The sequence below is a fragment of the Rhipicephalus microplus genome, chromosome 8 (assembly GCF_043290135.1).
Source record: "Rhipicephalus microplus isolate Deutch F79 chromosome 8, USDA_Rmic, whole genome shotgun sequence".
NCBI classification, from domain to species: domain Eukaryota; kingdom Metazoa; phylum Arthropoda; class Arachnida; order Ixodida; family Ixodidae; genus Rhipicephalus; species Rhipicephalus microplus.
Window position 1 is genome coordinate 45,399,234 of NC_134707.1, and position 16,137 is coordinate 45,415,370.

At 43.7% G+C, this 16,137-nt stretch overlaps 1 protein-coding gene across 4 annotated transcripts in view; it reads left to right on the forward strand.

The window, feature by feature from the left end:
* The window catches only part of LOC142768493 (uncharacterized), a 63,339-nt gene that overhangs the window by 22,493 nt on the left and 24,709 nt on the right, over window positions 1–16,137 (forward strand). For 2 of the 4 annotated variants that reach the window (XM_075870483.1, XM_075870482.1), the window contains 3 exons: window positions 8,452–8,512; window positions 13,650–13,687; window positions 15,003–15,056. In XM_075870483.1, the coding sequence (XP_075726598.1) occupies window positions 8,452–8,512; window positions 13,650–13,687; window positions 15,003–15,056 (153 nt within the window). Of the gene's footprint in view, window positions 1–7,473; window positions 7,767–8,451; window positions 8,513–13,649; window positions 13,688–15,002; window positions 15,057–16,137 lie in introns of those variants that run through there. The other 2 variants (XR_012885310.1, XR_012885311.1) reach the window with 1 other exon arrangement.

The following is a 16,137-nucleotide window of genomic DNA, read 5'->3' on the forward strand; positions in this document are numbered from 1 at the left end:
CATGTATCTAGACAGAAGCGATATAATTGAAACTGAGTGGGGAGGGGGATTACAAGCTGGGATGGGGTGCATGCTGGTTCAGAGAGCTTGCAGTGAGCAAAAACATCGTGCCATCGTGTATACACGTCCAAACTTAGTGAAGTGCTTTTTCAAATATACCCTAGAGTCCCCGATGGCGACATAAAAAAGAAAAAAAAAACAAAGTGGGCGGCGAAACATGAAATGGCAGGGAATCACCCAAGGAAAAATTCACAAGGCGTAAAAGCTTATGCTGGCTCCATAGTTCCGCACGACAGGTAATAATGGCATAAAACCACAGTTATGCAAAAAAAGAGGCAAAAGTCGGTGTGACCCCTTTTATATAAAGACAAAATTGCAGCAAAAGCATTGCTCATCAATGCGACGTGCTTGTGATTAGCCGACTCATTTTATTATTACTGTTTAGTTGGTATGATCAAGGCTCCTACTTACTAATGTTTGAAGTTTGAAAAAGAGCATGCGGACAAAAACGTGCTCTATTTTCAGAAAAAGACGTCTCTTCATTTCTACTTAATTCCTCTAAGTGTTCTCCTCATTTCATTCCGCGGTCAAGAAAATGTGAGATAATTCTGTAGACATTTCGATTCCGGATTGGCAACTGCGCAACACGGGTTCACTGTGGCTATAGCTCGACAATCCCGGGCATTTTTAGTGTCCTTTTCTTCCTGACCACGTTTGGATCACGGCTTCAAGTGGCGATCCGGAACATAGATGAAAAGGCACCTCGATCAGATGTCACTTGGTTGTGATGCTGTAGAAGGCGGTACCAACACTTGATTACACATAACGCTCTATTTGTGCTCACTTGCGTCCCGCATTACCGACTAACACTCCGAAGTGATCGCAGCCGGAACAGTCGTCGACCGTCGAGTCGTGGGCGCAGCGTGTCTTCTGCTATAAAGTTTAAAGGTGTCGTGGCTCGAAGGAGTTGGTGTAAATGAAGTTAGCTTGTATTAGTGCATTTTCATATTTATGTGCCTCGTTAATACAAGCTAAGTTTTGCTATAAGGCCGTCACAGAACATTTCAGTGCCAGCTGTTGCGCCCGTAAACTGTCGAATGAAACTTATAATTGGTGTCTTGTGTGTGATTATAACGCTATTATAGCAAAAGATCACGAAAACCTTTCAAACATTGTGGCGTGGTCTGCGCAGACAGTCCCTAACACTTCTGAGGCTGACAATTGAATAAGTCAAACTGAAGCTATAAACACACCTGCAAATGCCTTGCCCCTGAAAAAGCATCCCCAGGTGCCTCAATTATAACGTCAAGGTGAAAAAAAACACGTGCAATACAAGAGCACAATATTAAAGCAAGCAAAAAGTTGCATCATCATTTACCTAACGCGCACAAAGAAGCTTAAGGCATACCACGTGCACTTTCTCGAGGCGTGCCTAGCTGCCTCGAGGGTTCGTCAAGTCCACATACACACCATCGCCATCCAGTGTGCGAGGATGTCGGCGTACCCATTATGGTTCGAAATATCATAGAAGAATATTTTCGCTAATTACGCGTTGGCGTATTGCCGTCTATCAAACAGATGTTCGCCAGGTTGGTATTCTGTGAGGCGTCGTCGAAGATCGCAGTCAGGGCTCCCGATCTGAGTCTGGTTTTTTATTCGTTGGTGAGTGAGCTATTCATCTTATTAAGGGCGTTGCAGGCAGCGGGGACGTCTAGATTGTCTTCATTGGTGGTGGTACGCAAAATGGCGTCAAGTATCATTGATGTGCTCTTTGCGTAAATAAGCGCGTTTGTTCTTTATTGCACTCTCATGATGTATGCGAAGGTTACATACGCAGGCGTCCGAAGTCTTGCATTTGACATCGACATACACGGCCAGTATGGCGGAGAGGTTTTTTAAGATCCTCGTCAAGGCCAGCAGCCTGCATGTGGCAGGCAGTTGTCCTTCGGTGATCTGTCGTGATATATTTCGAAATTTCTTGCGTCGGGTCTGCCGTAAAACGTCTACCAGTGCCCGCAATAAGAACTTGCAGGAGATTGCGGAAAATTTGTGATGAACAACTTCACTAAATTGGTCACACTACCTTTAGGAAGGCCGTAGTATTAGCGTGGGAGTAGTCCTTGGCTACGTTGATGCAATTGCTGTCGAACGTTAATGTGGAAATTATTCTAGAATGTTGATTCTTACCTGCTGTAATGGCCAACGAAGTTGATAGACTTGTTGCCTCGTCTGACTTGTCGGTGGTGTCTTGCGTTGCTGACAGTCATAGGATGTTCTCCTTCACCGAAGACAGCCGAGGCAATGCTACTCAGTGATAGTTTATCATGTCACAGCGTGCAAGAAAAAACAAGGTGGCAAGCCGTCTAGTCATTTACAGGGCCTGCGGAAATTCTTGCTGCTGCCTCGATGGTACAACACGAAAGTAGTCGGGTGAGGCCGGAAATCCTTCTTTTTTTACGAACGCATTGCTATGCAAGAAAAATCTTTCCAATCCTTGTCTGAACACTCTGGCTACAACAGTCATTTTATATTTAATGTTCTCTGCCAGCCTTCTCAGTTTCGCATCGCTCTGCTGTTCGGAGAAAGTATCGGCATTGATAAGGCCCAGAAAGGCATCTTCGTAGAGATCAACATGCGGTTGCAGATCAACCTGCTTACGTGCCAAGAGGTTGGCGTCGTATTGCTTTTGTAAGAACCTGCAGTATCAGACTTGACCATAAGAGGTGCCCCTGGGTGCTTCGCCGGATGGCTCGAGCTTCTCGAGCAGATGAGCTTGCCCCGAGCACGCTCTGCGGCGGCCATGGCAAGAAGACAGTGTGGAGTGCGTGATAGCAGCGTTGACAAAAATGGTTACAAGAACGCGCGTAGCGTTAAGAACGCCTGTGGGACTTTTGCGGCAGTTTTCAAGTCACCAATGGTGCACACGCAGCACTCCTGTGCTGCTCGTTTTGCTCCTAAGAAATATTGTGGATAAATAAAAGGACAGGTGGTCACCAGGGGTGCTCATATCGTGGTGGCACTGCGGCTGTGATTGGCAACGTCTTGAGCACGGTGAAATTGAATGCGCGACATCGTAGTCACGTTGGTGTCACTTTTACTTCTGCTTGCGTGTGTGTATAGTCTGCGCGATAAAGCTGATAGATAATTCGTGCCACGTGACGCGAGTACTGCTCCTCGGCAAGAGCAAATTTATTAGGTACACCCGATATTCGCCGCGTCTATCTGTACATCAAACTGATTGTCACGTGAATTCGGATACAAACTCGTTGACTCTGAGAAGGCCTGAATTCCACTCGGGACTGTGATGGTGCTGGTGTTACTGTCAGGTGTTTGATGCGGTGAACGCTAAGCGGCAGCTTCTTTGCATACAAATACTTTTGGTAAGCTTACTCTCCTTTTGCTTGGCTGGTGCCGTGGAGGAGATTGTGACAACCTAGCTTCTTTCAGCTCTTTAAGTTGGTCATCTGCTCATTTGCGTGATCAGCTTCGACGGGAAGACCGCATCAGTTCTGTCTTTCATTTGATTGAACTAATTGACTGAGGCCTAATGATAATTATACTGAGCTGTCTTGTCTCCCTTGATAAGGCTTCAATAAAGAGGCAAATATCTCGGGTCCAATTAGTAAGTCCATGATCAGTATGAAGCGATTAAACGTAATTTTGACTAGTCGAATACAAATTGTCAAATAATCAGTAAGGGATGTTTAGCATGATGTTACTTTGCATGCTCATCATTTACGTCATGATAGTTAGCATAGTTTAGTTAGCTTATCAACTTGCACGCTTCACTTAGCCTGGTTCTAGCTTTACATAGCTTAAGCAGCGTGCTATCTTTAAGATGTGGTGTAATTACCTCGGCCTTATCATGACTTGGCGTAATTAGCTTGGGCATAGCTTAGCCTGATCTAACTTGTCAAGTATACCGTCCAACCAAATACCTAATTAGCTGGCCGCACGTGCTCGGGTGCTAGCGGTTGATGTCAACAAAGACGACGCGCACCGGCCGAGCAGCGCGCTAGATTATACAGGCTGACACGTGGCTTCGGAAAAGAACTGACTGACACATTGCCTCGCATGAATGTACAGACTGCTACGTGGTCTCTGATTTAGCTGCAGTTGTGATGTCCTAAGACACTCGGCCAGTACTGATTGCACAGGCCACAGTACTGATTATTTTAAAACAGACTTATCACAAGCATTAAAAGCTTCAAAATAAATTTAAACACTCCTGCCTCTAAATATATAATAACGAAAAGTTACTTACACTTTTATTGCATTGGTGCACTCTGCACTCAGTGGAACGACAAATGAAAGAAGATGCCCCATGTTTTAAAACACCACCAACTTAGTCGACCGTCTGTAACGCGATGACTGGTGCCATCTAAATCAATGAAATGCCGCACGCTGAGGAATGAATTCGACTTTATCGTCCTGTTGGACCGTTCATAAGCGGGTGTCACCAGAGCTCGTTAATGTCCTAAGTTTCACGTAAGTCGGCCAATCCCGCATAGAGCCCTAGAAGTGTCCTTGAAGCTTGTTAAACACACAAGGCGTCGCGGACACTGGTGCCCTTGAGGGGTGCAACTTTATTGTAGCTGAAATCATGCTGGGAACATTCTTCTTCCATCAAATTATAAAGATGATAGTCCTTCTTGGGGACCTTCGACAAAAAAAAAAATTGGTGTGTCCGTCTGTCTGCACATTTGTCTGTTTGTCCGCCCTTAACGATATGTTAAACGCAACCAAACGGCCAACCCCATCCGCAGCACCCACCAATATTGCTCAAGGTTCAGCGTTCATATTTGTGTGATTGTCAATTAAAAAACAATTATTGCGCATATCTGAGGCGCCATACCAACACGTCGATGTTTCCTATCTGTGACTTTATACTGGAAGAGGCACACACAAGTAACTACAAGAACTGTAGCGTTTATCGCGCTGCACTAACAGTACAACGCGAGGTTTGAAAAGGTAAGTGTTTCCAACGCTTTGCTAAGACGACATGGTGGTGGCACCTGCCCTTCGCTTTACGTTCTGCACCTTATCACCTCCAAGACAGGCGCGCATCTTTCTTCGCGGGTGCGTATGCCTTCGTTTTCGAAGATAACTGCCAGATGGCGCTCATGTCTAACGCGCCTCGATTCGCTCGTTCGCCTCCCCTACACGCTCGAGGCACTCTAACGCAGCGCCTCCAGAATACCATTCACCGATTTCTATGCGCAGAACATCAAATAAACGTTTTGTTCTCTCTCTCAAGACGCACGAATATCGTCTTTCGATGACGCTTGCAGTGAAACATGTAGATTTGTGGTCTTTTTTTCTAATTCGTCATTTAACAGCGGCCTGTTAGAGTAAGCGATCACCAATTCTCACCTTGGTGTCCGTGGTGCAAGCTTAGAATATACGGTGCCAAGCCCGCACAGCTTGCATTAATGTGTATTTCTTCGTCCCCATTTTTGTAGAAGTATGCGAAAATTTGTCGGAACTGCAAGTATCGGTTAAGTTCAGGAAATCATCTTTCCTGTTCATTTTCCACTAAAATGTGACGTTGGTTTTGGTCAGTTAGTTAGTGGCCGAGCGACTCGGGGAAAGTTTCGAACAAACTGCGTTTATAGACGTACAGGCCGGGAAACGCAAACACGACATTATTGCCTGCGCATGGCGGATTGCTACGATGGCACTCATTTCTGCGACATGGTGGAGTGTTATACTAGTTATACACGTCAGGTTCACTGCTTCATTTTATCCGGCACATTTACCATAATCCAGTGAAAAGATGCAGACGCCGAAGAAAGACTAAGCAGCGTGGCTTTGAATTGAACTCGTAGAGGCCGTGGAACGTATTAAAGGCAGTGCTTTCATGGCCTCTGATCGACCTCACTTTCTCAATAGTTCTTGAAGTCGATCAAAGAACCATACTTTGCATTGCAAAGTCGATCTAAAGTGACATAAACGCGTGAAATCACAAGATACACGTTTTTATTTCGTGGTCTTGTTAAGGCGGCGATAATGAAATACATCAAAAGATTTCTAGAAACAGATGTACCAGTCTTGAACAAAAGGTGCTAAGCTTGCGCTTCGCTTGCAGTATTCATTATGAAATGACAAATGGAAGATATGGCAAAGACGGAAATCAGTATTAACGCATAAAGTAGTGCTACTGGAACACTGAAACTGGGAAAAGCATGAACATGTGACTGTTATATTACGATTGTTGTGCTCATGTTGTACTAGTGAATATGTGTACGTTGTTACTGGATATGAAAACACCGGATTCAACCTTGTCAACGAGTGCTAGAAGAATAGTGAACTGGCTGTTTGGGACAGACGAAGGTGTCGTTAACCAGTCCACTGGGCCGTCTCCGTGTATTATGGTGGCTCATTCAGTAAACATCAATTAGATATATAAGTCCAATTGAGTTACTTTGATAAACAAATCAAATCTACTAAAATGCAGTTATTATGAATTATAGGTTTGTGAAAAAATTTTTCGGAAGAATTGTACCAAAACTAAACCTATTGCCCGCTTATAAGTGGTATGCGTTTCGCTGTTTGGGTGATGCATGCATGTGTTTTTTGATGAGCTGGTGCAAAACTATAAAATGCGCTCATACATAAATACACTCAGGCACCTTTTGTGCGACGATTTCTTTCAATTTGATCCATTTTCACCAACAAAAATTTCCAACTTCGCCAGATATTTACACTTATTATTATTAATTGGTGTTTTACGTCTCAAAACCACCATATATTTGTGAGAGACGCAGCAGTGGAGGGCTGCAGAAATTTCAATCATCCGGTGTTCTTCAACTTGTACTGACATTAGACAGTGCGCGGGCCTATACCAGTTTGCCTCCTTCGAAATGCGGCTGCCACAGACGGCTTCGAACGCAGCGCCTTCGGGTCAGTGACCATTCACCCTATAGCCACTTTTTCACCAAGGCAGTCCTACCTAGGCGCTTGCTTTTTGTTCTGTGCTAACCTGTACACCAACAAACTCAATTATTATTCTGCCATTAGCGCAGAATTGCATATCTAGTATGGCCAATAGGATTAGGACAAAGAACCATGCGATAAAATTGTCTTCAAACGTCGGGAGAAAACAAACCCCTAAAACAAACAAGCCCTCTACCTTCTTTTCAGTCTGTGTTTTTTTTTTCATATACTTGCACACAAGTCGAGTTTTCCGGTTCTGTACTTTTTGGCAAATTATAACTATTTTGTAGAGGAGGGCATAGCTTAACATAGATTATTGCACACTTGATTCCATGATGTTTACAAAGACAATGAAGACCAAGAATCGCCATTGCATACTAAGCTTGATCCTTATACAGCAACCTTGCAGTGGCAATATTAGTGTAATACATGAAGAAATACTTCTTGCGTTATTTCTGTTGTGCTGATATAGGGTAAAAAAACAAGGCACCCACTTAGAATCACGTATTGTTCAATTTATATTCTTTTTCTTTTTAGGTTTGGCCCAGGCTACATTGCTACCACCTCAGTTACGTTCCGAGACACGGCTGGGAATACAGATTCTATCCAGAAGGAACACCATGCTGGCTAAAAAATTATCATTACTGTCTTGAAGCCCTATACCTAATTAAACTTCTTTGATACTCTGAAGAACACTGCTAAAACAATCTGAAATGACTAGTTGAGTCTGATCTTACTGAACGCAACTTGCATAAGCAGTATTAGATTCCAAATGAATCAACATACTCTTTATTTTTGAAAATGCAATAATAAACTTGTTTAAAAACAAAGCAAGGATTCCTAAATACGACGAAGTAAAACCATGTAAGAAAATGTTCTAAAAAGAACAATGTTCATTTTATAATGGTGGCACACTTGTCTTCTATGCTAAAGGTGGGCCTTAGTCGACTTGAGGAAGACCTAAGAATACAAAAAAATCTTTGCTTCACAATGCACTGTACTTACTGCATAGCTGGAGTGATTGATTTAACGCTAGTTTTTTTACGTATATTAAACCTAAATAGGGCAATACGCAACGTTTTATATTATACTGCATATTGTTTTAGGGCTTTAATTCTCTCTTCCCAAGCGTATTTTTTTCCGGCCATGCGCTTTCTTTACTACGACTTCACTAGAATATTGCCAGCACCTCCTCCCAACCAAAACAAGCAGGGCCATTCGATTCGCAATAGTCATTTATCACCCCCTTAAAAACCAGACGAACTACCAGATATACCAACTTCTGTATGTTAAACATGTATAAGAGTGTGTAGATGGTGTTGTAGAAATAATCTTGTGCCACTGCACATGCTTTTCAGAACACTACTGAGTCCGAACCTAGTCCGAACCTATTATCATGTTCCTTCTGAGTAATGAAATTCTGCTGTTTAGACTTCCTGATATACTTGAAGGCTGTGTGAGTTTTACTTTTTTAAGTATTACACTGCTTTTAACGCATGGGCATGTCCGTTGTAGCTGACGTTTCTCCCAAAGCTTGTTGGATACTGCAGTCAAGGAATATGTATGACCAACCAGAGTAAGTACCTTCTCTCTCTCATATATAATACCAGTTTATTTTCACTCATTTGAGACAACTTGCAAGAATTTTCTTTCCCTTTATTGATGACATCCATACTTGTGACAACCACAAAAGCAACTCTGCAAGACCTCTCGATGTCTAAAGCATACTTCATCGTTTAATCAACAAACTTTTGTAATAATGCCCTATGGTATTCATATTTCTTTTGTTTTTTCACTGATTGATTGGTCTTCTTTCGAACTTCTAGGGAAAGTGTTGTTTACTGTTGATATCTTTACTGACATCACACTGCGTGTTCATTCACAGTTGCTATGCCATCATGTTTCCCCCTATGTTCCTATAAGCACTGAAATGTTCAGGCTGATGTGTTGCAGCATTTTTAGTTCCAAACATTCATTATTTACCCTGCAGCGTAGCGAGAGCCAATGCACGCTGGCTAGGCATTCTCCTTTCTGGGTAAAATATTTCTATGCTTCAGTCTCACTCTTTTCTTTTGGCGCTTTCATGTCAAGGGGCTCTAGTTTTCTTTGTGTCAGTGGAATAGTGTAAGTTTTCATTTCCAGAGAATCAGTTACAGTGATAATAACATTGAAATTTTGAGTAATTCTTCATAACAATTTTCGCTAAATTTTTGTTAGTCGATTTTGTTCAACAAGAGCGGCTTTTGTAGTACCGGAAGAGTCACTACCGGCAGCGTGCAGATACGTGACATAATGAGGTACCGTATCGCAGGTGCCACTGAAAAAGTCTAGGTTTTGCATGGTTTATGCAGGAATAACGTATGTCTACGAAAATAAGAAAAGATTTTCTGACCAGGAGTAGCCATGCCAAACACGTTCAAGTACCACTTTTTTTAGGACAATACTGCAGAATGCCTATAATGTTCTGCTAGGATAGAGCTGCAGTGGTGAAAACTGCTGTACATTTTGAACGAGATAGCGTTAAGAGCTTGCTTCACAGACATTTATTGTGGGTGGTGACGTCTTTGACTGCGAGCAAAATAGGTGCGTAGCAAGTCGTTGATGCTGATGCAGATAAATGACAATAAAATAGTTTTTGGTTTGCAGAGAATCGGGTATTCGTGATGTCACCCCTTGCTTCGTGGTGTTGTGTGTTAAGGCACTCGACCACTTCGTATACACCTTTACAGCACTAGCCCTCAGCTACATATGTACACTCTTTTCCGTTGGTGGTACAATAATGTCTGAGCTTCGTTACTGTAAAAGAGGGGTGGCTGTTAGCCCCGAGATTTCGCAATAGACTAACCGACATTCCTTTAAACGACATTGCGCCAACATTTTTGGTGGCCCAGCATACACAGCTGGAGTATTCGCAGTACGTCTCCACGATTGCTTTCCTTGTGGAACGATTGAAGTGCACATTGAGAAGCGACAACAGGCAAGTGATTGAAAGGTTTATATGAATGTGGTCCCATCAATTTGTCGAGTCTAGCTATTGAAAGCGTACATCAAGCATCTTCCACGATTTTACGTTTAACGCAAGACACACCTTGGGCACTGTAATCTCGTCGTGTGTTTCTATTTTTTCTATTTCGAAAGTCTGCCTTGGGCATAAAAAAATTTCAAAAATACGCATGCAATTTTTCTTTATGTATGAAGTCTAATAGAGAACGTAGGTGTGGTCAACGAAGCCAGCGGTCAAAGTCGGGTGGTCGGCCAGGCCTGAGACCTGTTGCAAGCACGTAATGGCAAGACTTCATTGTAAACTAGTGAAGGCTTACAGTAACTGTGAGATAGTTACATCTTAGATTGGGGCTTCACAAAATGGGCATTATGTGCCATGCGGGCCTCGTACTTATGCGCCAAAAGGGTGGTCATGGATGGCGTAAGCGCAACCCCAAAACGAAGCCTCCACAATGTAACCTCTTCTTGGCGGGTTAAACCACCAGTAAGGTCTGATCTACACGGAGGTATAAGAGCTCGTGTGGCACGTCAGAGGCTTTCTTTTTCTTGGAGCATCGGTCCTTGAGCATCTTCATGAAAATGCACTAGCAGGTATGGTGTAACTTGAGGGTCGGTTGCCAAATCAGCTTTGACAAGGTCCGGCAAAGTGGTTCGTGGAACCGATGAACACGTACGTGCACAAATGCGGAAGCAGCAAGAAGGTGAATAGTATGCACTAATCATATATTGGAAATAGCTTGCGCGAAGTCCGTACGAATGATGAGCTGGCAGCATCTGCCTGATTGTAGAAAAGGTAGCAGCACTACCAGTCCATCGCGTATGGTGGCTAGTTAAGCAAGGTGAGCTGGGGGTGCAGGATCTTCAAAATATGAGCATGTGTGGCCGGCGTCTGGTATTAATGAACATACAAGCGCGGTATATATCAATGGTGGCGCCGCTCACACTGGCACACCATTTGCACCAATTTCGCGGGTTCATTATTACGAGGGCCAAAGCCGGAGTCTTGCGATGTTTAATCCCGCGTGTATATCAGACGTTGTTTTCTAACTGCAACCAATTTTATCCGCCCGACAACCATGGTTCACAATGGACTCATTTACTCTGAAAACGTTTCTATTATGAGGAGTTTTACATTGGCCAGGTTGGTTGCTGTATTCTCTTTCATCAGAACCACGTGACAGAAATGCGACAATGGGAGTGGCCTCGAAAACGTCCACCACATGCGTATCTTGACGTGACGAGCTTGCATACAAATGAAAAGCACGAAAAAAGAGCGTTCTCTTTGATTCAATTTCACCACTCACCATAATTGTGAAAACAGGCTATTCACGTGGAACCAAATGTTCCAGCTTCAGACTGACGTGCTGTGAACCGCTAGTGGCGGCTATTAGCAAGCGTGATGTGTGCTGATTTTCTAGACGTTATGGCTGCTTTGCCGTACAAAAAGAGCCAAAAAATGCGACTCTATACCAGCTTGATGGTTTACGTGAAAGGACTTAGCGTCACGAGGCTAAGCGTATGAGATGCCGCTGCTCCCACAGTTGCCACTGAGTTTTCCGTGCAATTCGCCAAACGGTGAGCGAGAAGTCCAGGCAGCAGATTATTAACTCTGCAACGATCCTCACCCGAAACCCCAAAGTAGTGGAACAAGTAGCTATAGCTATATGTGTACTAGACAGCAAACGGAAACTCTTCTACAGCGACTCCAGACCGGCCAACAAAGCCTTCGAACGTGGCGTCATCTCCGACCAAGCGTTCCGTAGCTGGCGCAGCGCGCACCTGAGTGCCCTGAAGCACCACGCTGTCATCTGGCTCCCCACCCAACTCGACCAGATGCCGGGTGCCCTATCCAACCTCAATGAGATCACCCATGTTGCAGCGCGCGCAATTACCAACCATGCTGCCACAGGGCAACCCCATCTCACTGAGTTAGAGACCAATCGGGATTCGCCCATTACGTACGACATAAGAACTTTTACCTTGAACGCCGCATTTCCACACCCCCCATTCAAAACCCAACAAACTGCAGGCGCTAACCCTGCGCCTATTACAGCAGACCAACACGTACCTAAACCTTGCGAAGCTCCACGTTTACTATCCTGATGCATACTCCAGCGGCAAATGCCCCTCATATGAGCACACGGTGAAACTCACATGCATCTTCTGTGAGTGTAGAAATACTCCTCCTTACTCTACCACAAACAAGTAGGAGAGGTCCCTCAGGAGCTCACTGCTCTCCGACTAGCAAATGCCGTTCAGCAGGCCCATGAAGCAGCCGCCAGGTATATATCTGCCGGTCCTTGCATGGGAGACGCCATCTACGCGCTAAGCGCGTCCTGCAGGATTAAAATGAAGTTTTTTTTTTAGATGCGGAGCATTTATTGCTCGAGGCTTGTAGTGCGGCGCCGTCCGCAAGCTTCCTCCTCCTTCTTCCCCCATCTGTGCATCCCTTCCTCCTCTACACACCGCGCGCGCTTCACTCCTCCACCATCTGTGCACCCTTCCTCCTCTACACACCGCGTGCGCTTCTCCTCTTCACGAACATTCGCTAGCTGTATAATGTAGCGCGCATGCGCCATCACGCTTCGAGAACATCGGCAGCTGACGCGCGCGCATGCGCCGTCGCGCTTCGAGAACATCGGCAGCTGACGCGCGCGCATGCGCCGTTGCGCTTCTCCCCCTTCTCGAACATTCGACAGATGACAGTGCATGGGCCGTCGCGCTGTATATATACTCAAGGTCGGTGCTCGCTCGCTCAGTGGCCCCTCGTCGGTTGGTTTGTACGGCGCGTCGACGTCCGAGGTCACAATGATCGACGTCCCTTCGACCAGCGCCGGCCAAAGTGTTGGCGGAACCGCAACCAAGTCGTCGTCCGAAGACAAGGCAGCGCGGAGAAGAGCTCGCGACGCCGAACGTAAACGTCGGCGTCGAGCGGAAGATTCTCAAGTTAGAGAACGTGAAGCGGCTGAGAGACGTCAGCGTCGAGCAGCAGCACCGGATTCGACCTACGACCGCTGCAACCCGATCCACTCACTCTTCACTTTACCGACCAAAAAGCCATCGTGCTCAAAGTTCGTCGCAATAAATAAACACCGCCCTTTCGCATACGTGTCATACGTGTTCACTCATTTAACACCCCTCCTACAACCACGTTAACCAATTTAGCCAGCGACCCAATTAAGTCGCAATTTAACACCCCATTTCACAACCACGTTAACCAATTTAGCCATCGACCCAAGTAAGTCGCACTTTAACACCCCGTTAACCAATTATATGCTCCGCATCCTCCTCAGTGTTCCCCCGAGGGAAGCTGCGGGCAATTTTTTTTCATTCCATTTCATACCTCAGAAAGTCGGAATGCTGCATTGGCACTCTTTCTTGTAATCTTGTAACTGTTTCGTCCGCTCAAGTTCACCTAGATTATGCAGGAAAGTTTAGTTCAGCACGGTTCATTGCTGCTTACATGCGAAGACATAAAAAGTTGGCTCCCCAAAAGGCCAACGCTCCGTTCCCCACACAAATCGAGTCAAAGGGCGTTCGTTTAACGTTTTTATTGAGTTAGTTATCATAAGAAGTATCAATACTCCAGTTCCAGGTTACATTTTGTTCGAATAATTATAATGCAACTCCGCCGAATTAGTAACTTTTATCAGTAAATCCACAGGCGCCATACATAAAGAAGTAACCTAATTTAAGATTTTCCCTGACAGCTTCAGAAGGAACAAGCTGCAATGACCTGCATAATCACGTAAGTAACATGTTGTCTAAAATGTGATAAATATAAAAGAGTTTCTAAATTGCTTGATATACCGAGAGCCACAAGCATATTATGAGAATCGGTTATATTTCTCTGTAATTTGCCACTTTGAATTAACATGTCCTAATTACGTTCATACTTTTGCATCGAGAAGAGTAATGTCTGATGGCAGTATACCTTGAATATTTGGCATTTCTTTTGCTGCCTCGTGAAATAGCGAAAGGTGTGCTCATGCGCACTTCAGGTAGGGTTTTAAATTTTTAAAAACAAAACTTTTACTACGACGTACTGCTTTATTTTGCAAGATCTATTCTTAGATTTTTCAGCTCGTTTTCATTGGTGACATCTTTATATCCGTGCCTAATGAATTCACTTGTCAGGTCTTGTTAAGAATAAACTGCCTGCGTGCTCATTCTGAAAGCATCTTCAGGCCAGCCTAAAAGCTTGAGACCCAAACAAAGTAAATTACCCTTCTTTCTTAAATTTACCACAAAAAGCCCACCAATATTGCTAAAGAGTTCAACTGTTAATGAACAACGCCCGTCTTTCACTCGGTGTTACATACGAATTATAATTTAGAGTCAAAGATACTTTCATGCATGTCACACTATTGTGTCCAATAGCATAAACTTTGAAGAAATAAATTAAGGTTTGCATGCCCGAAGGGATGTTGTGATCTATGCTGGCGAATAGCTCTGAGGTTGCTCACCATGTAATCTCTACAGACGATGTGTGTGCAGCTTTTAGTATATTCTAGATAAAATGGTGCTGAGGTTGTCATTATTTAGATGGAGATGGTCTTTTAAAAGTCTTCATAGATGTAGATGTACAAACTTTTTATTGAAGTCACAAACCGATAACACTACCTTATATATACCAATGCGCATGGTATCTGTCTTCTCATATTAGGTTATCTTGATGCCCTGTCCGTCCCGAAGATAGTGTAAACTAGGAAACTAAATCTTATTGTTTACGTTTACGATGACTTGGCAACCAAAAAACTCTTTTTTACTGTGCTTGATCATGGTAAAGAAGGGTTAGTGGGGTCACATAGTCCTAAAATATCACAAACTTGCAGACAATCATTTGGGTTTGGTAATGGGTTTTATGCTCTAGGATTGTGAGAAATTTCACGAATGCACGTTCATACTTATATTTTATATTTATGCTGATGTGACTAACTAATATTTACAAAGGCCATTTTATGGATTGAATTTTCATTATTACATAAAAACCTAAAGTGTTTCAAGTTGCTGGAGCACAATGATTTCGTGTAATGTAAAATTTTTGTCGTGTTTTATTACAGGAAGGATATCTCACCAGATGCACTTCCTTGACTTGTGATGGAATGCCCTGTATTGTAAGGAAAAAATCTTTGTGCATATTTATAGTTAGAAAAGTCCTTCTCTTCATCTACTTAGATGGTCAGTGTAAGCTACGCTCATCCATCAATTACTAGACAGCAGCTTCAAGAAAACACTGTTGGATAAGATTTCTGTGCGTTAATAAGCAGCACTCACCAATATGAAGAAAAGAGAGAGAAATATATGACAAGAGAATCACCGGGAGATTAACCCGGTACAAGTAAACAGTCTGCTACTTTGCGCAAGGATGGGGAAACTCTGAAGCGCTCCTTCTTATCCTTTGGTGGGAAGAATCCTGTTCCTTCGACTTTAACCGCAATGAGTGCGTTAGTTGCCAGGCCCAAAAACGTTACTTGGCTCGTTGCATAGGCCTCGTTTGCGAAATGAGCACGCTTTTCATACACGGCGAAATATAACAACTGGGACATTTGTTAGTTTGCACTCATCTGTACTTATGATTATGTTTCGCGAATCATTTTTGTTTAAAAAGCGCGTTAGCTGACGAGTCGTAAGTATTGTCAGTTCGCTTTCGTCCTGTGCATGTTGTTTTGGTGCGTCATTTGTGCAGGAGCAGTGCGCTGCACGTTCCAATCTGCTTGCTGTTCTCAGCGTTACATGCGAAGTTGCTGCTATCACATTCATCACTTCGCCCTTGTGGCGAAACTGACTTTTTTCAGCGCAATAAAATTCAGTGTTCTTCACTAAAGCTCAAGCTGAATTTGGCTTTAGCACACTTCACCATTACATAACTAGGACAGGTCATGTGAAGCAAAGGAAATACTAGGCTTATTGGAGTGACGGAATTTCATACCAAAATAGGTAAAACCTGGCCGTGGCTGGCGATCGGTCAAGTGGAGCTACAAAAATAAGAAATTAAGAGGACTTCACAGGACAGAGTGAATTAGAGATAAAGAAGTTTTAATCCTGCAGTCCACATAAAAGGTTAACTGATGATCGTGATGTAAAAACTGGGAGTTAAACTTTACATTCATGAGAGCTGTTATCCTTTTATTCAAACAATATTATGTGTTGAATGTAAACACTTGACAGAAGTCTGTCTGGTTGGGTATGAAACTG